The sequence below is a fragment of the Rutilus rutilus genome, assembly GCF_951802725.1.
Source record: "Rutilus rutilus genome assembly, chromosome: 2".
Taxonomy (NCBI): Eukaryota; Metazoa; Chordata; class Actinopteri; order Cypriniformes; family Leuciscidae; genus Rutilus; species Rutilus rutilus.
Window position 1 is genome coordinate 54,428,850 of NC_140210.1, and position 25,177 is coordinate 54,454,026.

Here is a 25,177-nt window from a genome sequence, read left to right on the forward strand (position 1 = left end):
AACAGAGGTTTAGATGTTGATGTTTTATCGAAAATTTTGATCACCATTATTGTGATTAGTGTTTCCTTTTGTTGGGCAGTCACAGGCGCTCTTTCAGTGTGATTAATGTAATATTCAGTCAGTGCTGATGGTGGGAGGAGCCAGTAAAGCTGATCATTACTGATAAAGAGCTGAAGAAAGAGGAAGGAACTAAGGCAGACAGACGTAGAGACAAAAGATACAGCACTGATGTGGTCATCTGATATTGTTTAACCATAGTTTGCACAAAACATTGCAAACTGCAGCCATTTTTAGAAATACACAGACATCGGTTACACTTTATTTTAAGGTGTCATTGTTACAGAGTAATTATATATTTAAGTACTGAGCAACATTAAGCTCTTACTTACTATAGGGTTAGGGTAAGATTAGGATTTGGTTGAGAGACATCAATCAGCGTATGAATATCGACCACTATATCAATCTAGCATCTAATCACAGACAGAAGTGTTAATAAAACTTCTGGCTCCATCTAGAGGCAAATGTGAGTTCATGTTAAATTTATGCGAGTAAACATTTATTTATATATATATATATATATATATATATATATATATATATATATATTTTTTTTTAAGTAGTAGTTAAAACAGTGTATACACAGTATAATATATACAGTGATAAAAGAAAAATTATGCATTTCATCTGTTGTGTCGATTGAGTTCCGTTGTAAAGATCATCAATTATTACATTCGATCATTTCATTGTTGCAGCTTAGTTCATTTCTCATACAACAGTGTAAGTTAGTCAGATCAATAATATAGTTGAATATTATGTGTCCCCAACTAAGCAAGCCAGAGGCAACAGTGGCAGAACCTAAACTCTGTCAGGTGACAGAATGCAGAAAAAAAAATATATTTTAGTGGAAAGAGTAAATTTGGAGGAATGAAACTTTGGCCTAATATTTGGTAATTACCACAATCATTGTGCATGTTGATGCTTTAATGACCACAAAGTAAAGGGAAGCATATGGACTGAAGTTCCAGTGACTTACTCTTTGTGTTTGTTTTGTTCAACTGTCATGTGAAGTTTGTCTGTCAGCTGCTGTCTGCTGTCCTCTAGTGGAGGATTTAATCAATGCTAATACATTTATTGCATAGACCTTCTATAGAGAAGATGAAGCCTGTATGAGCTCTCAGTATCAGACACTGTATCCTCCACTAGGTGGCGCTCTTTCAGTGTGATTAATGTAATATTCAGTCAGTGCTGATAGTGGGAGGAGCCAGTAAAGCTGATCATTACTGATAAAGAGCTGAAGAAAGAGGAAGGAACTAAAGCAGACAGATGTAGAGACAGAGAGATTCACACAGAGAACATTCAGCATAAAGAAGACTGAACTCAACTCACAATGAAGATCCTCCTCATCTTCTTCACTTTCTCCCTGATCTCAGGTCAGAGCTTTTCTCTTTCATCACTGCAGTAATGATGCTGTTTTCTGTTCATGAGGTTTCTGATCACAGTATCAATCTGATTGACAGGTGCAGTGAGATGCGTCAGTGTCACTGGATATTCTGGAGGAAGTCTTCTTGTTGATTCACAGAAGACTTGGTTCAGTGAAAATACTAAAAGCTTTAACAAATTACCTGAGTGGAGAAGTATATTGAATGATATGAAACATGATAAATGGATCAATTATGGAAAATTCACATTGTTTAGAAATAATGAGGGAAATCTTATGATCTACATTAGAGGTTTGAGTGAACATGACGCTGGAGGATACTGGATTGGTGTTCTTTACAAGTGGGGTATAGATATGACTTTAAATGTGGAAGAAGGTCAGTCATTTTAATATCAAAATCTTGGTGTAGTAAAATTCCTGATCTTTTTAAAGCCTGTATAATTATTATTATTATTATTATTATTATTATTTTATTTTTTTGTAAACAACAGATTTATGTTGTAAAATATCAAAGACAGTGATGGTGAATATTGGAGAAACTGCAAGCTTCAGTTGTGAATATTCACAGAATCATATTAATGATCCCAAGATCATATTCAAAGAAGGAAAAGACTCTATTGAGACGATTTACAGCACCTCGAAGAAGACCGACAGATTCAGTGTTTCTGATGACAGACATAATAAACTCATGACTGTGAGAATTACTGCTGTGACTCCAGATGATGGAGGAGTTTATTTATGTGGAGTTTGGATCAACAGACACTCGTACAGTTACTCCATTATTAACACTGTTCATCTACATATTGGTAGTAAGTAAAACAACCTTTAAATCAAATCTCACATAAACGTTTCTAAAATCAGTGTGTGTTTGATCAGACATGATATTGGTGATGAACCTGAGAAGTTGAAGTATTATTGTTTACATTACAGAAATATTGTATAAGCACCATAATTAATGTAAAATATTACTGTTCTTTGTTTGCAGTGGCTCCAGTAGTGAGACGTGAAGGAGAATCTGCTGAGATCTTCTGCCCTTATGATTCAATCTATAAATCAAAGTCAAAGTCTCTCTGTAAGGGGAAGTGCTCCACTAGAGATAGAAATACTCTCAATGAGACTGTGAGAGAAGAGAAAGAGACCAAGACTGACAGATTGACTCTGAATGATGACGTCACTGCAAGTGTCTTCACTGGGACCATCACTGGACTGACAGCAGAGGATGCTGGGAAATACTGGTGTGCAGTGACATTAGAGAGAGACGTGAATTATCTTTACACTCATCTGATCGTCATCATGAACGAGGGTGAGGAAGGTTTATACATCTGAATATGTGAAACTATGGCTGTGAATTGATGTTCTCATATTTCTAATATTTCCAGAGCTGAACTTGACTAAGTATGAAGGAGACGACGTGTCAATCCAGTGCAAACATCATAATGAACATCAGAAATGCTTCTGCAAAGCACATGAACCCTCCATGTGTGTGAAGGATGGAGTTTCATTGGAGACGATCAGAGATGATCGATTCTCTTTCAGTGATGAAGCTTCTACTGGAGTCTTTACTGTAAACATCACTGATCTGAGAGAAGAGGATTCTGGGATATACTGGTGTGGATCTCACATCATCACTAAAGTCAATCTCACTGTAAAACAGGGTAAGTAATATTATTGAATTATTTTGTATTTAAAATTAAGTTAAGTAATTAAGTTTTCTTTGGTTGTGGAAACTGGGAAAAAACGTGTCTCAAGGACAATGAACAGAACACACACCTGTTAGAGCATGAGACCAGTGATGGGGAAGTTACTTTTAAAAGGATTGTGTTACTCCTTTAAAAAAGTAACTAATTCCATTACTTAGTTACTTTTTATGGAAAGTAAGGAGTGTGGTAGATTGTTTCTTCTTTCGCACCTGACTTAAGTCTACCTGGGTCTCGTCTACAGTCGACGTCCCCGTTCAATAATATTTATACTCTAGCTCGTCTCCTCATCGACGTCGGCCGAGTCCCCTAACCCTCACAGCAATAGCTAAACAGACTCCACACAATGCCTTCAAATATGCTTTAATCATGGCCAGAGGATCTCAGACAAATATCAGAGAGAATCCCACCAGCAAAAAGAATACAACAGTTTTTATAGAATAGGAGCATAGCAAAAGTGACATGATACATTAGGCTGCATAATTCCCCTACAATTACATTGGTTCTTTATATGCAAACCATTCTGTTACTAGATAGAAGCAAATCAGCTTTCTTGTTTGCTCTAAATCACTAGTTCTGTCTGGACCTACACATTTGTCTAGTTTCATTTCCTCTATGTGTTATATTTGGACACACACTCAGTCACAAGTTTTTCAGTAAAAGGGTTTGGAAACATTTAGCATTCAAAAGCATATGCATGTTATTCCTGCAAGAAATATAAATGTTAGTTATGCTTAATTAATTAAATAAGTTACATTACATTTGGTTAACTTTTTCACACCTGGGCTAGGCTTGCTTTTATGATTTTTTGCTGGCTTGCTTCCATTCTGGAATACAGAAAAATAGGATGCAGGAGAAGAAAGTTCAACACTCTTACTTTAGCAATAAAAAAAATTTAAAAAATTAAACACAAATGTGATGTTTATCTAAAGTAATTTTTACTTATAAGTATGGTTGAATTGGATAATTGACGGACAGCAGCAAAGACATTGGTTAATAAAGTGAGATGAAATACATAAAGTATGTATTATTTAATATTTCATTATTGCAGGTTTGTGTAATATTCTGAGTTTGCTTTTCACAGTTTTTATTCATTTAGAGGAATACTGTATCTGTTTTTTGTGCCAGTGAAATGAGTAAATGCTCATGTTTAGTCTAGAATTACAATAACCATCATGTTCACACACAGCGCACACAACGTCTCTGCACTTACTCTCATTTTCCCTCAACATGAGGGCAGGAGAGCTGTCAGTCAATAAATGGGGAAACAAAGTAACTTGCGTTACTTATTTGAAAAAAGTAACTCAGATACTTTGTTATACATTTAAAAGTAATGTGTTAATTTACTAGTTACTTGAAAAAAGTAATATGATTATGAAATTCAAGTTACTTGTGTTACCCCTTAAACAAGAACAGAACAACCGGGGTATAACGTGAGAAGAACTGACGAAGAATAGAAAGAAACACAGGGCTTAAATACACAACCAAACCAATCAATGAAATGAACCACAGGTGTAACCGAATCTGTAACCAAGGCAACAAATTCTGTAATTAACACAGGTGGGAAAACTAGAACAAAGCAAAACATAGGAAAACATCTCAGGTTACAACTGTAACCTATGTTCCCTGAGAACAGGGAACGAGACACACAAAGGGTTCCTTTAAGGGAGTACGGCCCAGAGCATATGGGCCCTGGCCTGCTACTTTCGGGGGTACCAAAGTCAACCCCCATACCAGGGAGGCTATCATGCTTAAAGCTGAAGCCAACAACCTGTTTAGACCTATGGGAAGCAGAGGCCTCAGCAGGATGACTCACAGAGCAGAGGAAGCCTGCACACTTACACCAACGTGGTCCCCAGAACTTATTCTCAAAATGTGAAAACTTCATAGTGCAGAGCTCAGACAGAGAAAGGCTAAAAACAGCTCTCCGTTATCGAGATGGCCCTTATTCTGTACTACTATCTGCAATGCTGTTTGCATGGAAGCCTCAGCAGGATGGCTCTCGAAGGAGAGGAGGCCTGACACATGTTAGAGTACAGATACAGCGCTCAGGGAGCGAGGGGGCCTAGGTGCTCTCCTTTAGAGACAGGCCGCTCCCCCATCTCTACCTGAGAGGCTGTTTGCCTGGAGGCCTCAGCAGGATGACCCTCGAAGTAGAGGAGGCCTGACACACGTAGTTAGGAGAGCTAGCTCGACTACCACCAGAGCTCAGGGAGCGACGGGTCTAACAACTACTCAAGAAATGAGGAAGAACCCCTTCCGCGCTCTACCGAGCTGTATATATGGAGGCCTCAGAAGGATGACTCTCGAAGGAGAGGAGGCCTGACACATAGAGTTAGGAGAGCTAGCTCGACTACTACCATAGTTCAGGGAGCGAAGGGCCTGAAGCAACGTCTGTTTGCATGGAAGCCTCAGCAGGATGACTCTCAAAGGAGAGGAGGTCTGACACATATAGTTAGGACATGTATATATGGAGGCCTCAGCAGGATGACTCTCGAAGGAGAGGAGGCCTGACACATATAGTTAGGACATGTATATATGGAGGCCTCAGCAGGATGACTCTCGAAGGAGAGGAGGCCTGACACATATAGTTAGGACATATATATATGGAGGCCTCAGCAGGATGACTCTCGAAGGAGAGGAGGCCTGACACATATAGTTAGGACATGTATATATGGAGGCCTCAGCAGGATGACTCTCGAAGGAGAGGAGGCCTGACACATATAGTTAGGACATGTATATATGGAGGCCTCAGCAGGATGACTCTCGAAGGAGAGGAGGCCTGACACATATAGTTAGGACATGTATATATGGAGGCCTCAGAAGGATGACTCTCGAAGGAGAGGAGGCCTGACACATATAGTTAGGACATGTATATATGGAGGCCTCAGCAGGATGACTCTCGAAGGAGAGGAGGCCTGACACATATAGTTAGGACATGTATATATGGAGGCCTCAGCAGGATGACTCTCGAAGGAGAGGAGGCCTGACACATAGTTAGGACATGTATATATGGAGGCCTCAGCAGGATGACTCTCGAAGGAGAGGAGGCCTGACACATATAGTTAGGACATGTATATATGGAGGCCTCAGCAGGATGACTCTCGAAGGAGAGGAGGCCTGACACATATAGTTAGGACATGTATATATGGAGGCCTCAGCAGGATGACTCTCGAAGGAGAGGAGGCCTGACACATATAGTTAGGACATGTATATATGGAGGCCTCAGAAGGATGACTCTCGAAGGAGAGGAGGCCTGACACATATAGTTAGGACATGTATATATGGAGGCCTCAGCAGGATGACTCTCGAAGGAGAGGAGGCCTGACACATATAGTTAGGACATGTATATATGGAGGCCTCAGCAGGATGACTCTCGAAGGAGAGGAGGCCTGACACATATAGTTAGGACATGTATATATGGAGGCCTCAGCAGGATGACTCTCGAAGGAGAGGAGGCCTGACACATAGAGTTAGGACATGTATATATGGAGGCCTCAGCAGGATGAATCTCAAAGGAGAGGAGGCCTGACACATATAGTTAGGACATGTATATATGGAGGCCTCAGAAGGATGACTCTCGAAGGAGAGGAGGCCTGACACATATAGTTAGGACATGTATATATGGAGGCCTCAGAAGGATGACTCTCGAATGAGAGGAGGCCTGACACATAGAGTTAGGAGAGCTAGCTCGACTACTACCATAGCTCAGGGAGCGAAGGGCCTGAAGCAACGTCTGTTTGCATGGAAGCCTCAGCAGGATGACTCTCAAAGGAGAGGAGGCCTGACACATATAGTTAGGACATGTATATATGGAGGCCTCAGCAGGATGACTCTCAAAGGAGAGGAGGCCTGACACATATAGTTAGGACATGTATATATGGAGGCCTCAGAAGGATGAATCTCGAAGGAGAGGAGTCCTGACACATATAGTTAGGACATGTATATATGGAGGCCTCAGAAGGATGACTCTCGAAGGAGAGGAGGCCTGACACATATAGTTAGGACATGTATATATGGAGGCCTCAGCAGGATGACTCTCGAAGGAGAGGAGGCCTGACACATATAGTTAGGACATGTATATATGGAGGCCTCAGAAGGATGACTCTCGAATGAGAGGAGGCCTGACACATAGAGTTAGGAGAGCTAGCTCGACTACTACCATAGCTCAGGGAGCGAAGGGCCTGAAGCAACGTCTGTTTGCATGGAAGCCTCAGCAGGATGACTCTCAAAGGAGAGGAGGCCTGACACATATAGTTAGGACATGTATATATGGAGGCCTCAGCAGGATGACTCTCAAAGGAGAGGAGGCCTGACACATATAGTTAGGACATGTATATATGGAGGCCTCAGAAGGATGAATCTCGAAGGAGAGGAGTCCTGACACATATAGTTAGGACATGTATATATGGAGGCCTCAGAAGGATGACTCTCGAAGGAGAGGAGGCCTGACACATATAGTTAGGACATGTATATATGGAGGCCTCAGAAGGATGACTCTCGAAGGAGAGGAGGCCTGACACATATAGTTAGGACATGTATATATGGAGGCCTCAGAAGGATGACTCTCAAAGGAGAGGAGGCCTGACACATATAGTTAGGACATGTATATATGGAGGCCTCAGCAGGATGACTCTCGAAGGAGAGGAGGCCTGACACATATAGTTAGGACATGTATATATGGAGGCCTCAGCAGGATGACTCTCGAAGGAGAGGAGGCCTGACACTACACTTCTCATTCATTCACAGTTGTGTATATTTGCCATGAATTTTCTGTTTGCTTGCTGTTTAAATGTATACATCCCAATTTCTCTCTAATCATCACTGTATGTGTTTATGTATTTTCAGATTTCTCTTTGATCAACATTATTTCTTTGTGTTCGACTCTGCTTCTGATTGGAGGATTCGCTGTGACTAAGTGTTTATTAAGATGAGGTGATGATGTCCTTCATACACACACATAAATGTTTATCTAAATGAGAACACATCATTGACTGCTGTTTAATATGATGCTGATTATAACTACAGACTAACCCGTTAGTTATTTTTTTTCTTCAAAGGGACGTGTTGTCAGATGCATCTCACTGTTGTTCATCGCTGATGTTGTAATGTGATCGTAGGCATGAGTTCATCATCAAACGAGACACAGTGAAGCAGTGAGTCTGGGTCTTCATTCACTGAAGTTCTGGTGTGGTTTTGTCTGTAAGTTTCACTCTGCACATCATGTTTTTCTCTTGTTTAATCTCAGATCGCACATAGCAAATCCAAATGAGTCCTCTGCACACTTACCCATAATCCCCTCTGATGGCGTCACACATAAGCATGAAGACCCTGTAGACACCTTCAGAAGATGGAGGTTTCCTCTGACTCCACCGCTGTCAGTTACTGCAGACTGAATCCACTCGCTGACAGCAGAGATCAGACATCATCACATGACCAGCAGATCAGAATTGTTCTTCAAACCATACATTAAATTACTTGGTTATCAATAATTGGATAAGAAGTTTATTTGAATCTTCATTTGAATCTTCAAAGCAACAGTCTTTGAATTTCTTTGCCATAAAGTGTTTGTGTTTAACTTTTTTGAAAGATTTTTAAATGCAAAATTGTTTTTTTTTTGTGTTACTTACTCAGGAAACCCACAGTTAGACACATGAGACTGAACAGAGAGAGACAGACGCTGAACATGGTGTGTGGGTAAAGACTAAAGCTGTTCACACTGCCACACTGGTAACGTTTGTGAATGACATTCACAGATATTATTCCATGTTATGGACGAATCAGTTTTCTTGCTGCTAAAAACTCATATTTTAGAGAGAAAATACTAAATATAAATAGAATCAGTTAATAAATTCTTAATATTAAAGATGAACGAGAAACAGCGAGTGCTCTTTGCCATCATGGCTATTTATCTGAGTTCATGAAACCCTGAAGTTGCTGAGCAAAGTTTCTGATGTTATTGTGATTATATTAGTGAGATCATGATCAGACAGCACACAGATCTATATCTTCTATGTGAATATCTCACTAGGTTTTTCATGAATGCTGGAGCTGTTATCGTGAACATGAACATGTCGTTTTCCGTCCAGCTCAAAACCACAGAAAACTATTGGGTTTAAGAGCATTTTTCTGATATTACATACTTTTGATTTAACAGAAAATAAATAACCAAATCCAATATAAGAATGTTGTCTGTTCTTTCAACTAATCATGTAAAGGTTCAAAACGGCATGAGGGAACTATTTGTGTCTTGTGTTCTGGCTGACCATCGTGCAGTAAATCCTGAAACTGGAGTGGAATCTGAAAATAAACAAGATGAAAAAAAACCAGGATGTCCAGAACACAAGAACGTCAGTGCATGAATAATGAATGAATTGTGTGTTGACAAATAAACACAACATTAATATAAAGGCAAAGTGAGAGAAAGACTGTCCCCTTTGTGTGTCTAGGTTTTGGTTTTATTGTCTTTTGTGAAACATGACCACATCTTAGTCTTTCTCTTCTGCAGATCTGCACATGTTCTACTTCAATGCTTCTCTTCACTGCGGGTTTCCTGAAGAAGCCTTTTTATTCTTCACAACCAAACTAAACCGAGAAACTGTCTGTTGTTTCACTAGGTTAAAGAGACTTGCTTGTAAGAGTCTCAGTGCTTTGTGTTTGCAGGGTGGTTTGACACTGTGGTCAGTGTGATAAACATCATGAGATGTTCTTCAGCTTGTGCTTTTCTTTTGCTCTCTGTATCTTTGAGTCAAACCAAGAAGCCCTTCAGCCGTCTCTAGGTGTGATAGAAAACAGGAAATGTTTATCTTAACAACAATAGACACAGACTTTCCACTCCATAAAACATATAAATGAAATACATTAATATATGAAAAATGTTTAATCTATGAACAATTCAAAACATATCCCAGCTCTTCCTCCAAAAGGGTTTAGTCAGGTCATCTGAAACACTTGTTATAGAGGGAAGTGAAAGTGCAGTCATAAATAAGTGTGCATTGTAAAATATCTGCTATAGCTATTTTCTGTAGCACTAATACATTTTACAGTTATATACACTGACTGGCATTCACATTTATTCTGTTATGAAAACATGTAAATCTCCTCAGTAAAGAAATAGTTAATAATGAGCCGTATTTGCATCTGTGTCTGACTCTGGTGGCACATAGACATCTGGGTGTTTGGAAACAACGGTGACGTGTTTTGTGGGCGGATCTTTCCTTGTGGCAGAAAAAAACAGTTCTGCAGTAGCACTCTAAGGAAGCCACGTAATAAAAGATTAAAAACATTATTTTCGAGTTTATATCTCAAAATTCAGAGAAGGAATTGACATATATAAACTCGTTATTCAGTCTTTTTTCCTGTGAATTTTGATATAAACTCTCAATTGTGAAATATAAAGTCAGAATTGGGAGAAACAAAATTATACAGACCTTGTGACCAGAGAAACAAGCGAGCAGACATCTTTATAATTTTGTCTTTGAACTTCCGTTTTTGCGGTATATCTGTATATTTCTATGGCATCCGCTGTCGAAGAGTAATTATCTGCTGAAGTGGATTTACTTATTGTAGAGGTAACTAAAGTTTTAGCATGAGCATTGTTAAGTATGAAGCGGATGTCTTAACAAATATCAGTAGACCGGGAAGATTTTAAAACGAGCGGTTCATTAATACATTTACATTTATTCATTTTAGCTGACGCTTTTATCCAAAGCGACTTACAATTGCTATATATGTCAGAGGTCGCACGCCTCTGGAGCAACTAGGGGTTAAGTGTCTTGCTCAGGGACACATTGGTGTCTCACAGTGGATTCGAACCCGGGTCTCTCACACCAAAGGCATGTGTCTTATCCATTGCGCCACACCACCCCACCTGTAAGATCAATAAATCTGTAAGATCTTACCTTCATGCTGTGGAAATACAAAACGGAAGACAGAAAACAACAAATATTATAAGATGTATAGATTTTAAAATTATATCATGCTGTAACTGTATGGCTAATACATTAAGTCCCCTATGAACTGCATATGTGAATATATTGTAGACCTATTGTTTACATCAAATTAATGCTTTAATAGTAGACTAATCATCGCAGGTTTCATCAGTCTTTCCGTTTAATGGCTTGCAACCGTAAACGCCTGCGGTTAAACATCAAAGGCCGCCTTCAACAATGGTATTCCATAAAATTAAGATTTTTTTTTATTTTTTTTTTTATTCTGATTCTGATATCCAAAGGCACAAGACATTTTCTCTTATTCCATGTATTTTCCCCGTTTTCCTTCACTTCTTACCACTATTTTTTCTGCCACCACAATGCGTGCGCAGTTGCAAGTGACCTAACTGTGACGTCTGAAAATTATGAATATTCAAATATGACACGTCAACATACACACGAGAGCCAATGAGGTTTAAGCAGGGTTTAAACTCCTCCCCTTTCTCCTTATATGGCCCTGAGTGCTGCACATCCGCTTGAATGAAAACAATTCAATTTAAAAATGTTTCTCAAACAAAGCTGTTTTATGTATTCAGAAAACCTGTGACTTTTTGTACTTTGATCTTGACAGCATACTTGGAATTTGTACTCTGCATATCACCCAGTTAAGTGCACACACACACACACACACACACACACACACACACACACACATACACACAGCAGTGAGTACTGAACACACACACATACAGCGAACACACCCAGAGCACTTGGCAGCCATTTTTGCTGTGGTGCCCAGGGAGCGATTGGGGGTCTGGTGTCTTTCTCAAGGACACCTCAGTTGTGGGTAATGAGAGTGGAAGAGAGCGCTGTTCATTCACTCCCCACACCTACACTTCCTGCAGGTACTGAGACTCAAACCCACGGCCTTCAGGTTTTAAGTCCGAATCTCTGACCATTAGGCCACAACTGCCCCCGCTCAGCATCAAGTTGCTCAAGATGTTTCTGTATGAGAGTGGGTCAGGCATTTCCTAATGCATGAATTATCATTTTCATTATGTTTTGTTTAAACCTTTTATTTTAAATTGTTTTAATATTTAAGCTGTCTGAGGCCCCCTAAAGACACATTAGATGTAAATTATATTGTCGCCCTCTAGAGGAAGATTTAATTAATGCAGATTAATTATGTTCAGTGTCATTCGTCCTTCTGTAGAGAAGATGAAGCCTGTATGAGCTCTCAGTATCAGACACTGTATCCTCCACTAGGTGGCGCTCTTTCAGTGTGATTAATGTAATATTCAGTCAGTGCTGATGGTGGGAGGAGCCAGTAAAGCTGATCATTACTGATAAAGAGCTGAAGAAAGAGGAAGGAACTAAAGCAGACAGATGTAGAGACAGAGAGATTCACACAGAGAACATTCAGCATAAAGAAGACTGAACTCAACTCACAATGAAGATCCTCCTCATCTTCTTCACTTTCTCCCTGATCTCAGGTCAGAGCTTTTCTCTTTCATCACTGCAGTAATGATGCTGTTTTCTGTTCATGAGGTTTCTGATCACAGTATCAATCTGATTGACAGGTGCAGTGAGATGCGTCAGTGTCACTGGATATTCTGGAGGAAGTCTTCTTGTTGATTCTGGGAAACTTTGGTTCAGATACTCCATTAAATATATGGCCAAATTAACTGAGTGGAGAAGAATAATAAATTATAGGACACATGATAAATGGATTAATGAAGGACGATTCACACTGTTTAAAAACAATGAGGGAAACCTCATGATCTACATCAGAGATTTAATTCAACAAGATGCTGGAAGATACTGGATTAGAGTTTATTACAAATGGTTTATCGATATGACTTTGAATGTGGAAGAAGGTCAGTCATTTTAAGATTGAGTTCTTTGTGTAGTAAAACTATTGATCATTTCAAACCTTTTATATAAGTGAAATATAGTGAAATATATTTCTTCATTTTGTGAATGACAGATTCATGCTGTAACGTGTCAAAAAGAGTGATGGTGAAAAGTGGAGAAACTGCAACCTTCAGCTGTGAATATTCACACAATCATATTAATGATCCCAAGATCATATTCAAAGAAGGAAAATACTCAATTGAAGAGTTGATAAATGCCACTGATACATGGAATAAGAAAGAAAAATTCAGTGTTTCTGATGACAGACATAATAAACTCATGACTGTGAGAATTACTGCTGTGACTCCAGATGATGGAGGAGTTTATTTATGTGGAGTTTGGATCAACAGACACTCGTACAGTTACTTCATTATTAACACTGTTCATCTACACGTCATTGGTGAGTAGGAATATGATCAATAAAATCTATTTGTCATTGTTTTCCTTGTTTCATATTTGTATGTAGTTCTCCCAGTTTATGAATGAAGACTTTGAATGTTGACAGATTCGTGTTGCGGAGCGTCAAAAACAGTGAATGTAAACAGTACAGAAACTGCTTTCAGCTGTGAGTATTCTTGGGATCAAAGGTATGATGGGAAAACCATATTCAAAACAGGAAATGACATCATTGATGAGATGATCTCCACTACTAAATCACGGGATCAGAAAGAAAGATTCAGTGTTTCTGATGACAGACAAAACAAACTGTTCAAAGTGAGAATTTCTGCTGTGACTCCAGATGATGGAGGAGTTTATTTATGTGGAGTTTGGATCAACAGACACTCGTACAGTTACTCCATTATTAATACTGTTCATCTATATATCACCAGTAAGTGGAAATAACTCATTCAAATCTGGTTTTAAAGTTTCTATAATCTTTATGACAAAATTGATTAGAGAAGATATTTGTGATTGACAGCTAAAGTGGGCGTGTCTAGAGCGACTGGCCACTCAGGAGGTCGTATGATGATCAAGTGTGAACATCCTCAACACAAAACCAAGCCAAAATACATCTGTAAAGAATCAGATGGATGTTCAGAGAGGAAGAATCCAGGAGTTCAGGATAAATGGATGGAGAATGGAGATGTTTCTTTATATGACGACACCAGAGCAGGAGTCTTGATGGTGTTTTTTAGAGAGCTGAAAGCTGCAGATGCAGGAACATACAGATGTGGAGTGAATGTGTCTCACTATACTGAGAGCTTCACTGAACTTCAGCTGGACGTCAGAGACGGTGAGGAACCGCAAATACTTGGCATACATGAAATGTTGGTTCAGATTTTATGCTATTTCTTCTTCGTTACAGATGTAACGTTTGTGACTGAATCTGCTCATCTTGGTGAAGAAGTCAACATCACCTGTCAGATCCCAGAGGAACATAAAGTTCATTTCTGCAAAGAGGATGATGATCACATCTGTCAAAACATCAGCACATCTGCAGTGACAGAAATGAGTCCTTCATCTGAGAGAAATGAAGAGAGAGTTTTTACAGTGAGCATCAGTAATGTGAGCGTGAGAGATGCTGGAGTTTACTGGTGTGGAGCAGAAACCAGAGACACACATTTGACTTTCATCTCCCTGACCACCAAAATTCAGCTCAACCTCATCAGTGATGGTGGGTTATTTTAGTTTTTTTAGTTTTTTTTAGGTTTTTAGTTTTTTATACTGTGGTTTGAATCAATAAATACTTTTGAGTGTATAATAATACAGAGTACATGGTATTAATTGAATTATGTATTGATTCATTTAAAAAAATAACAAACTCCTCTCTAGAGATGTTTTTCTAAAGTCAGTGAATGACTTTTCTGAGGTAACGTTACGTGTCAAGCTTTTTTATTGACATCTTTCCACGGTTGAAACACTGATCAAGCAATTATATGAAACATTTCAGTATGTTGTAACATATGTATTTACAAACATTTTGTGTTTCTGTAAATAGAAAAAGAATTATGAAAAAGGTATGATCGGTTCATGTGCTTCCGCTTGGACTAAGGGGGCTACAGCGATCTGTCTTGTCACAACTTGATACAATTGACAGAATTTGAAGCTGAGACTTTGTTTCTTATTAAAAATTAGGCACAAAGTTAAATGCAATTATTGGATCAGAGCTTATGTGACATGGGGAAAAAAATGAGATGGGAATACAATTTTATGGTAATGGTTTTGTGTTTTCTCACAAATGTTTTTGTGTTCCCTTGATAAACTTTGCGTTTGCTTGCGAAACTTTCCATGACCATGTCTCATTAGGGGCTCCACACACAACAAAGACATTTATTGAAACTTTTTGTGATGCTGTTTTTTTATTTTTATTCAGTCTATAGATCAAAGATAAAGTCTCTGTCTCAAAGTAAATCTGTGTTTGACTTTAATTAACACTGTGTTTGTGTGTTTTATTTTCAGATTCCTCCATGATCATCATTATTTGTGTGTGTGTGATTCTGTTGCTGATTGGTGGATTCACTCTGACTGTGTGTAAATTAAGACACAAGAGACGAGGTGACGCTCACACACAGATGTTGATGTTGATCTCGGTTGTCTTTGTCTTATCAATTGATTTATTTTTTGTTTTGGGTTAATTAGGAAAAGCCTTAACATCAGACAATGGAACAAGAGAGAAACATATAATGGTGAGTTACAGTGTGAGGGTTTGTGTGTTTGCACATACTGTAGCTACTGCAATATTTTCTTTCTATTTTTATCCATTTTCTCTCTATTTTTCATGTTCAGTCATCATGTGCAGACAGCAGACGTGATTCTCTCACAGATCCTGGATCAGCTCAGATTAACAGTCATGATGCACTACCCACAATCCCCTCTGATGAGCTCCTGTACGCGTCTGTCAGTTTCCAGAAGCATGAAGAGTCTCTCAGTGAAGCTTCAGTCACTGTCAGTAAGAACGAGCTTTACTCTGATTACGCCACGGTCAGTCACCGCATGAGACTCAACTAACTCACTTATAACAGAGATCAGAGCAGGGGCGATTCCAGGATTTTATAAATGGGGGGGGGGGGGGACCAAGAACCAGTCTGGGGGGGCCCATGGAATATCAGAGAATTCAACTAGAAATAAATACTTGTTTAGAAAATATTTGCAATGCCCAGTATCCTAATATAGATGGTGTCAAATGTGGCACTGCACAAGAACCTGAAATAATTTTGTATTTTGCATGGATTGGACTACACAGTTTTGTTCTAATAAATAAAAAACATCACATAGGCATTAATTAGTCATTTAACATGCTTTATTCTCAACACAAACATTGAATGTGTGTGTGTGTGTGTGTCGGCGAACGTTCTCTGCCACCCCTCTAGACACGCCCCTGGATCAGAGATCACAGATCATCACACATAACCACATAATTTAAAAAAAATTTAAACTACTTTAAACTTCAAACTAAATTAAACTTCAAACTAATTTAAACTTTAAACTTCAAACTACTAAATTTACTTCATTTAAACTTATAAACTCTAAACTCATACACTTATAAACTAATTAACTTATAAACTCATGAATTCATAGACTTATGAACTCTTAAACTCATAAATGAATAAACTCTGAACTCTTAGGCCCCGTTCACACCGCAAGTCTTACTGTGTGTGCAAATTGTGAGCGTTTTTCTATGAAAATGCTCCGCTCTCGTCTGGCTCAACATCTGAACCTCGTGGCTCAGGTCCCGCTCTTGCCGAGGCAAAGTGGCGACGCACGTCATGGGGTTCTCAGATGGAGCTCGACACTGAGAGCTCCAACCCTGCCATCCAAGCCACTTCAAACTACGTCACGGCTGAATGGCAGAGCATACACGTAAGCAGGTCAGGCCGGAGCTGCCCTGCACACCATGGCGATGATGCAGGCATGCCAGGCCGATCTGCTGGGGGATCTCGATCAGGGGGTGGGGCTGTCCCCTGAGGCGGTCTCTGAACTGCGCCGCACCACAGATTTGGTTTAATTTGATTCAAATTCACAGATTTGATTTTTCACCAAACATACTGCTGCCTCCCCTGAGGGCGTAATAAGATCTTAGTCATCTCATCTCTTCCACGACTCCCCAGGCGCTTCTTACATCAGGCCTGAGGTGGGCCCATGATGAGTGGTAAACTATGTTCTGACAGCCCACCTTGGTCCCAGATAGCAACATTGTTTCGGCCCGGATCCGGCCCACATCTGGCACTTGTGGAATGCGGATCTGGCCCACATGCGGCGTGGAATGACGGCCCTTGGGCGGACCGCTCCTGTTTGCCAGATCTGGGCCACAAGCAGGCCATAGCAATGCCACATGTCAGCCAAGAGCAAAGAAATAAACCAGAACTGGACCTTATCTGAGCCACAAAATCTGTGTATATTAAATATGAAGTCATCTCAGCCTTTTAACAAAAAGAATCACTGAAAGAAAGAAGAGAACAGAAAAAAGAGACGAGCAGAAGCACAAGAACTACAACTGACTTCAGACACAGCCTCAGATGAAATCAACTGAAGAGAAAAGAAGACATTAAATCTGTGAAGATCTCAGCAGAGGAGGATTAAACAACTCCACAAACAGCATTACCAGCTTCACTTATTACTAACCAGACTGACTTTATTTCTGTCAGACGTCTACAGAAGTTTTTATTGAGAATTAACAGAGGTTTAACTCTAATGTGTTTCATTTGAAGTCACCATAACAGTGAATAGTGTTTCCATTAGTTGGGCTCTTAACTCTTATTATATCTTTTATCTTTTTTGGCTGCTGTGACAGTGTGTTTATCAAACACATTTGCAGCAGCAAAGAAAAAGAAAGAAAGCTGAAGTGAAATGAGATCAGGTGATGATGGTTACCTGTTGATGGTTTTAATAATCATCATGAAATAACCTTTAATCACTGATGTTTTTTGGACTCTAACACTTGTGTTGATCCATTAGTATTGTTACATCACAAACTCTGTTTTATGCAGCACGAGATCCAGCAATATTATAACAATCAGTTAGAAGACTTTATCAAACATGAGTAGGAAAATGTCAGATTAATATGACACACACAGACATCAACAATCAGCGTATAAATCACAACAATGGTGACAATCAAATGTACTTTGCTGCAATGCATGCTGGGTACCAGCATAGTACAAAACTCCCAGCATGCATTGCAACATGAATAAATTATGCAGCTGAATTGACCTATAATTTTGTTTGATTCTAAATATTTGCTTTTATTTTTTGCTGTTGTTTTTGTTATGAATTATTAGCTTTTCAGTGATGTTCTGAATTAATCTGTTTATCTGAATATTTGTGATTGTCACCATTGTTGAGATTCATACGGTGATTGTTGACATCTGTGTGTGTCATATTAAACTGACTTTTTCGTGCTCATGTTTGATAAAATCTTCTAACTTACTGTTATAATATTGCTGGATCTCACGCTGCAGTAACACAGGGTTTATGATGTAACAATATTACTGGATCAACACAAGTGTTAGATTCCAAAGACATCAGTGAAGCAGGCTAATTCATGATGACTACAAAATCATCACCAGGTAACCATCATCACCTGATCTCATTTCACTTTAACTTTCTTTGCTGCTGCAAATGTGTTTGACAAACACACTGTCACAGCTGCCAAAAAAGACAAAAGATATAATAAGAGTTAAGAGCCCAACTAATGGAAACATGAATCACAGTTATGGTGACTTCAAATGAAACACATTAGAGTTAAAGCTCTGTTAATTCTCAATAAAACTTCTGTAGACTTCTGACAGAAATAAAGTCAGTCTGGTTAGTAATAAGTGAAGCTGGTAATGCTGTTTGTGGAGTTGTTTAATCCTCCTCTGCTGAGATCTTCACAGATTTAATGTCTTCTTTTCTCTTCAGTTGATTTCATCTGAGGCTGTGTCTGAAGTCAGCTGTAGTTCTTGTGCTTCTGCTCGTCTCTTTTTTCTGTTCTCTTCTTTCTTTCAGTGATTCTGCTTATAAACAGGCTTATTAAGGCTGAGACGACTTCATATTTAATATACACAGACTTTGTGGCTCAGATAAGGTCCAGTTCTGGTTTATTTCTTTGCTCTTGGCTGACATGTGGCATTGCTATGGCCTGCTTGTGGCCCAGATCTGGCAAACAGGAGCGGTCCGCCCAAGGGCCGTCATTCCACGCCGCATGTGGGCCAGATCCGCATTCCACAAGTGCCAGATGTGGGCCGGATCCGGGCCGAAACAATGTTGCTATCTGGGGTTTGGTTATTGAGAGTGCCTCTTTCAGGCATGTAATAGTGGTAGACCCCATGTTCATAGAAAACTGTTTGGTGAGTCTTCATTTCGCACGCCGCAGGTGAGCTGAGCTGGTCTTATTCTATTTTTTTTTTTTGTGCAACTAACACTAAAATGTATTTCTCTACAGACCCTCGGTCCCTGTGTAGAGTTATGGAGTCACTTTTCTGTTATAAGGTAAAGTAATATGGAACATATTAGGGCCCTGAAGTTCCCGTTAGGTGGCTATAGAACGATAGAGAGAAGCACCATTCAAATATGTATGTGTGTGTTGGTTTTTCCCTTTTGTGAATTCATGGGGTGTGCCACCACTCATTTTTAATGTAACAGTTGGGCTTCCTCTCATTATGAGAGCATTCTGAGGCCGCTGCTCATTTCTACTGGAATGTTAGCGGAGCACAAAGTGGCATAACATCATTCTAAGAGAATGGTAACGTTGAATGCAGCCGCCTGGTTTATTTTTTTATAAACACTTGAGCCTTTTAGGTTATTAGCCACCTCAGGGTAGAGTAGTTCGTCTCCTCTTCAAAAAAAAAGTTTTTTTAGTATTTTTCTAGAGACTGACGCTGGAGCTTCAGATATATCTTATGTTCGGCCCACGGGGCCGTCTGACATAATGTGGTCCTGAGTACTTCACTCCCTTGAGTTCTGTTTGTTTTTCATACAGGCTGAGCAAGTTTTGCAGCCTCTCATATGATAAATCTGTTTTTTAAGGCTGTTGCTCCTCCGAGCCCTCAGGTAGATCTATGCTCATAGGCTGGCCCTCACCAGGGCCACCTCAGTAGCTGGCCTAGGCTATACTAGGGATAGTGAGGCGTTCTAGCCTCTCACTATGTGAGTATGGGTTTTTCTTGCATCCCTAGATGACAGCCTCCTCCCATGGGAGTCGCTCTGCCGAGACCCGCCTCCTTCTCTGCATTTGGGGGTAAGAAGAGTAATGCAGGTTGGTGTAGAGGCATGATTGATAAAGACTTCAATAAGGCCTCCCCAGTGCAATGGGTCTTTTTGCGCAGGCTCAGGCCGTCTATTGCTCTGCGAGAATGAGAATGGACTTCACTGACAGAGAGAAGGCAGAACTCGCATCATGTTGATTTTTCTTTATTTGGCAAAAAGCACAACACTTTGTTTTTATTGTGAGTATACACAAAAAAATAGACACTTAGCAGGATTGAATTATGTAACACTTATATGTAAGATCAAAATCAACAGAGTATTTTGAGTTCTTTTTCTATTCTTTTGCAATGATTAGAAAAAAAGCGAGCTTATCGCGCCGGCACGATAGCCGACCCCAGGGGGTTAAAGGGTGTTGCGCTTTTGCTGAGTACACTGCCATGGGCAATGTGATTAGTTACCAGGATACTGTAGGCGATGTGTAAACAGCTTATCTGCCAACTAAGACTGCGCTGTCAGGTAGAAGGCCGTAAGCAGGCCTCCTTGATGGGCAGCCACCAAAAAGGCCTCTTTAGGCCAGCTTACTTCAGGTGGTTGGCCTTGGTAGTTTGGGCAGTAGACTCACTTACGAGTATTAGGCCTTAACAGGCCTCCTAAGAAGAGAGTCACCTACATTGTGGGACATACTTTAAAGCCGTGACCAGGTAGTCAGCCTTTCAAGAGGTCTCCTGTGGGTGGCCCCAATTGTTTGTGTTGGTATGTTTTGGGTCCCAACTATGTTGTTTTCGAAGCAGAATAGACTTGCTATCAGCTAGTAGGCCCTATTAAGCCTCCCTGAAGGCGAGTCCCCAGCAGTATGGGTAAATTGGCTGGCGAGTTCCCAAGGATAAGCAACTGGACAGCTAGCCTGACTGGCTATCAGGTAGTAGGCCTCACCAGGCCTCCCTGAGGCCGAGTTCCCAAAGATGGGCAACTAAACAGCTAAACTGACTGGCTATCAGGCAGTAGGCCTCGCACTACCCTTTGTCAGTGTTAACAAACACACTGTCACAGCGGCCAAAAAAGACAAAAGATATAATAAGAGTTACGAGTCCAACTATTGGAAACACTAATCACAGTTATGATGACTTCAAATTAAACACATTAGAGTTAAACCCCTTTTAATTCTTAATAACTTCTGTAGACGTCTGACAGAAATAAAGTCAATCTGGTTAGTAATAAGTGAAGCTGGTAATGCTGTTTGTGGAGTTGTTTAATCCTCCTCTGCTGAGATCTTCACAGATTTAATGTCTTCTTTTCTCTTCAGTTGATTTCATCTAAGACTGTGACTGAAGTCAGTTGTAGTTCTTGTGTTTCTGCTTGTCTCTTTTTCTGTTCTCTTCTTTCCTTCAGTGATTCTGCTTGTTAACAGGCTTATTAAGGCTGAGATGACTTCATATTTAATATACACATATTTTGTGGCTCAGATAAGGTCCAGTTCTGGTTTATTTCTTTGCTCTTGGCTGACATGTGGCATTGCTATGGCCTGCTTGTGGCCCAGATCTGGCAAACAGGAGCAGTCCGCCCAAGGGCCGTCATTCCACGCTGCATGTGGGCCAGATCATCTTTCCACGTGTGCCAGATGTGGGCCGGATCTGTGACGTCACAATGCTATGTGGGTACAGTAGGTGATTGATTTTATACAACTGTGGCCATGGAAGTGATTGGAACACCTGTATTCAGGTATTTTGAGGGGTGTCCCAATTATTTTGGCAATATAGTGTATATTTGGTTTTGACTTGGTGTGTGCCAAATTTGGTGTTATTAGGTATTTTAAAGGATGGTTTCTAGGTTAAATTATTAGTAACTCATTTGTGAAAATTTGCGCATAGCGACTCATTTTTCCAGCACGGGTCACATGTATACTTTTTGACTTTACATTTGTATGTACTCACAGCTCATTTCAAAAGTCTGTGTACAGTCCATAAACAGATGTTTGGTTTAAAGTTCAGTGTTGAAGACAGGACGTAAAACCCCTGAGTGACACTTCTAGAAAAAACTGTAAAGTTTCCACTCCAGATGCAGACATTTATTTTAAATGCAGCTTTTGACACATAAAACCTCTTTAATAGCAGCTCTTAAACAGACACAAGTTTAAAACACCTTTATGATGAGACGCATGAAACATGAGAATCTGTTCAAAGCTGTTAAATAACAGTTTTCTCTGAATTAGATTTGTACATTGATGAGATACTACAGAGAGATTATGAGAAAGATATTTTTTCCTAACATCATTATTTGAACACATTTAAAAGTTTATGCATTAACTCACTGCTTCTATACTTTCTGATTCTATGCTGTTTTTAGTTCAATCTTGTTCTGATTGGTTTAGTTTATTTTCCTGATTTTGCTGCGGCTGATACTTTTATTGTAGAATCATATTTTAATTCACTGAAAAAAATAAATATTTTTTTACTATAATTTCTTGTTTAATTCTCCAAATTTTAGACTCGTTATTGTGATATTCAAGGATTTTGAAAATGACATTTTATTCTGAGATCGTTTTGTTGTGAGAAAGTTTCTCACGAGCCTGGAGGTGTTTTTGTGTTTGATGAACAGGCAGTTTTTTCCGTCCAGCTCAAAGCCACAGAAAACATGTGAAGGTTGAGGGTCTCAGTTCAGTTTAATTAAACACACTTACTCAGGAAACCCACAGAGAGACACATGAGACTGAACAGAGAGACAGAAGATGAACAGAAGACAATAAAGCCACTTTAAACAAGCAACATCTAGAGCTTTTTTTCTGTAAATTTGTCTTTTATTTTTAAGATTTTTCAGCATTTTCAGCATTATATCTCTGGCTAATATCTGGCAGTAATTGTATGAGTTGAATGCTAATTTGCTTTTCTGAATTCAACCAGATAAAGATAGAAACTTAATTGTAAGTATAAGCAGGGTTGTCCAAACCTGGTCCTGGAGGGCCACTGTCCTGCAGAGTTTAGCTGCAACACACACATGCATTTGCCTCAACACACATGCATGGAAGTTTCTAGTTTCTAGTATGCCTGGTTTGCATGTGTTTAATCTGAGTTGGAGCTAAACTTTGCAGGACAGTGGCTCATATAATGGTGACAATGCAGGCAGATCGATAATATTGTTTAATATTAAATGAAATGTGCCCGTTATTGATATTTTGAAGAGTTCAGATGCAAAAGCCTCTAAGTGCCATCTGAAATGTTCTTCTTGAATGATCATTTTTATCAAGCTCATACATTTAAGTTTAGTAATTTCACATAATTGGCAATGCAAATTACCTATTAATTGTCATTTAAGTGAAATTGCTGAACTTAAATATACGAGCTTGAAACAAATTTTAATTCTAGAAGAAAATTTCAGATGGCACTTAGAGGCTTTTGCATCTGAACTCTTCATATATAGGGGTGAGAGTCTAAGTGCTTTGTGTTTGCAGGGTGGTTTGATACTGTGGTCAGTGTGATAAAGATCTACATCATGAGATGTTCTTCAGCTTGTGGTTTCTTTTGCTCTATTTATGTTCTTTAGGTCAAACTAAGAAACCCTTCAGCCGCCTACAGGTGTGATAAAAACAGAATATAATTTTCCATTACCAATGGTTATAGATTTATCTCCACTCCATACAAAGACGCTGTAATTTGTGCAATATATGGAAAATAAAAATCTTGTTTATATTTGATGAAGCTCAAACTGTTAAACAAACAGTCTAACTGACTGCAGTCATAAATCAGTCAGTGTGCTTTATTATAAAATAGGTATATGTTAAAAGTCGAACCCTTTTAGTGCCCTTTGCTCTCTGTCGCACTTCATATAGTTTTCATATAGTAATTAATCGATAATTGGAAGACCTGAAATAATACATCAGTATTTGAAAAGGGAAATCAAAAGTAGTTTTTGTATCTGTACTGTCATCCACATTGGCACAAAGAACCTACATATTCAAATCTGACACAACAACATACATGTGAGAGCCAATGAGGTTTAAGCACTGTTTTGACTCCTCCCTTTTCTCCTTATATGGCGCTGTGGCCATTTGAATAAAATTAATTGAAATTTGAACTGACAGATCAGAGAGAGGAACATTTTCTGTGAGTAATTAATTAAATTTACAGCCATTCCACACACAGAGTCGATGTATGTCTTCAGTTGTTACTAAAGGTTGTGCTAAAAATCTTGAATTACTATCAATATCTTTACAAACTCAAACAACACCGTTAAATGGCTATGATAAACAATGAGCATACATTACTATACACTATACTATTAAACACCATTCTCTATAATGTGCTGGGATGATCAAAATGACCAACTTCTAACAGTATATTAAACTAGATTTGTACATTTTCAGATGAGTGAACACTGCATGTTCGTTCGAAACTCGCCCCTATGCAATGGAGTGGTTGCCAGGTTTTAATTGAAAAAATAGGAATAATTAATGTATCCCAAATGCTGCTTTATTAAACACACTCCTTTCAGAATTAATAAGCAGGATGCACACGGTTATTGAAATGAAAATCATTTAGGAATTAATGTAAGGAAAAGAGACTGAACTGTATAGTTCATAAAAAAGATCCTGTGAGACACCAACTTGGTCTAGATTGTAAACATGAATTTACAGAGTTTTATTTTTATGCTTTTAAGTTTCTTCTTGTAAGCTGTGTGATCTCATTTAGTGTTTGTGATTTCCTGTTCATGGTTTTTGTTTTGTAGCACCTAATCACAATCAGAAGTGTTAAAACCCCTGGCTCCATCTACAGGCAAAAATATGAATTTTTTTTCATTTCTAAGTGTGTTTTATACAGGCTTTTATACTATGGAGTGAATTTACATGTACATTTTACTGTCGCCCTCTAGAGGAATATTTATATAATGCAGAACAGTGTCATTTGTCCTTCTATAGAGAAGATGAAGCCTGTATGAGCTCTCAGTATCAGACACTGTAACCTCCACTAGGTGGCGCTCTTTCAGTGTGATTAATGTAATATTCAGTCAGTGCTGATGGTGGGAGGAGCCAGTAAAGCTGATCATTACTGATAAAGAGCTGAAGAAAGAGGAAGGAA

General features: G+C 39.1%; 2 protein-coding genes and 1 long non-coding RNA gene across 3 annotated transcripts in view; all 3 read left to right on the forward strand.

The window, feature by feature from the left end:
• The window catches only part of LOC311286286 (uncharacterized protein), an 83,593-nt gene that overhangs the window by 29,985 nt on the left and 28,431 nt on the right, over window positions 1-25,177 (forward strand). The window contains exons 3-4 of the mRNA XM_084402417.1: window positions 13,900-14,214; window positions 14,287-14,589. Coding sequence (XP_084258543.1) covers window positions 13,900-14,214; window positions 14,287-14,589 — 618 coding nt within the window. The remainder of the gene's footprint in view (window positions 1-13,899; window positions 14,215-14,286; window positions 14,590-25,177) is intronic.
• LOC311286290 (polymeric immunoglobulin receptor-like) lies at window positions 1,313-9,551 on the forward strand. The gene is made up of 8 exons (XM_084402423.1): window positions 1,313-1,430; window positions 1,518-1,814; window positions 1,930-2,247; window positions 2,424-2,741; window positions 2,818-3,093; window positions 7,984-8,070; window positions 8,196-8,291; window positions 8,384-9,551. The coding sequence occupies exons 1-6, from the start codon at window positions 1,388-1,390 to the stop codon at window positions 8,067-8,069; spliced, it is 1,338 nt and encodes a 445-aa protein (XP_084258549.1). The 5' UTR covers window positions 1,313-1,387; the 3' UTR covers window position 8,070; window positions 8,196-8,291; window positions 8,384-9,551.
• Window positions 12,359-13,366, forward strand: LOC311278280. Its single transcript, XR_014625401.1, has 3 exons — window positions 12,359-12,559; window positions 12,647-12,943; window positions 13,054-13,366. It is a non-coding gene; the product is annotated as an uncharacterized lncRNA (long non-coding RNA).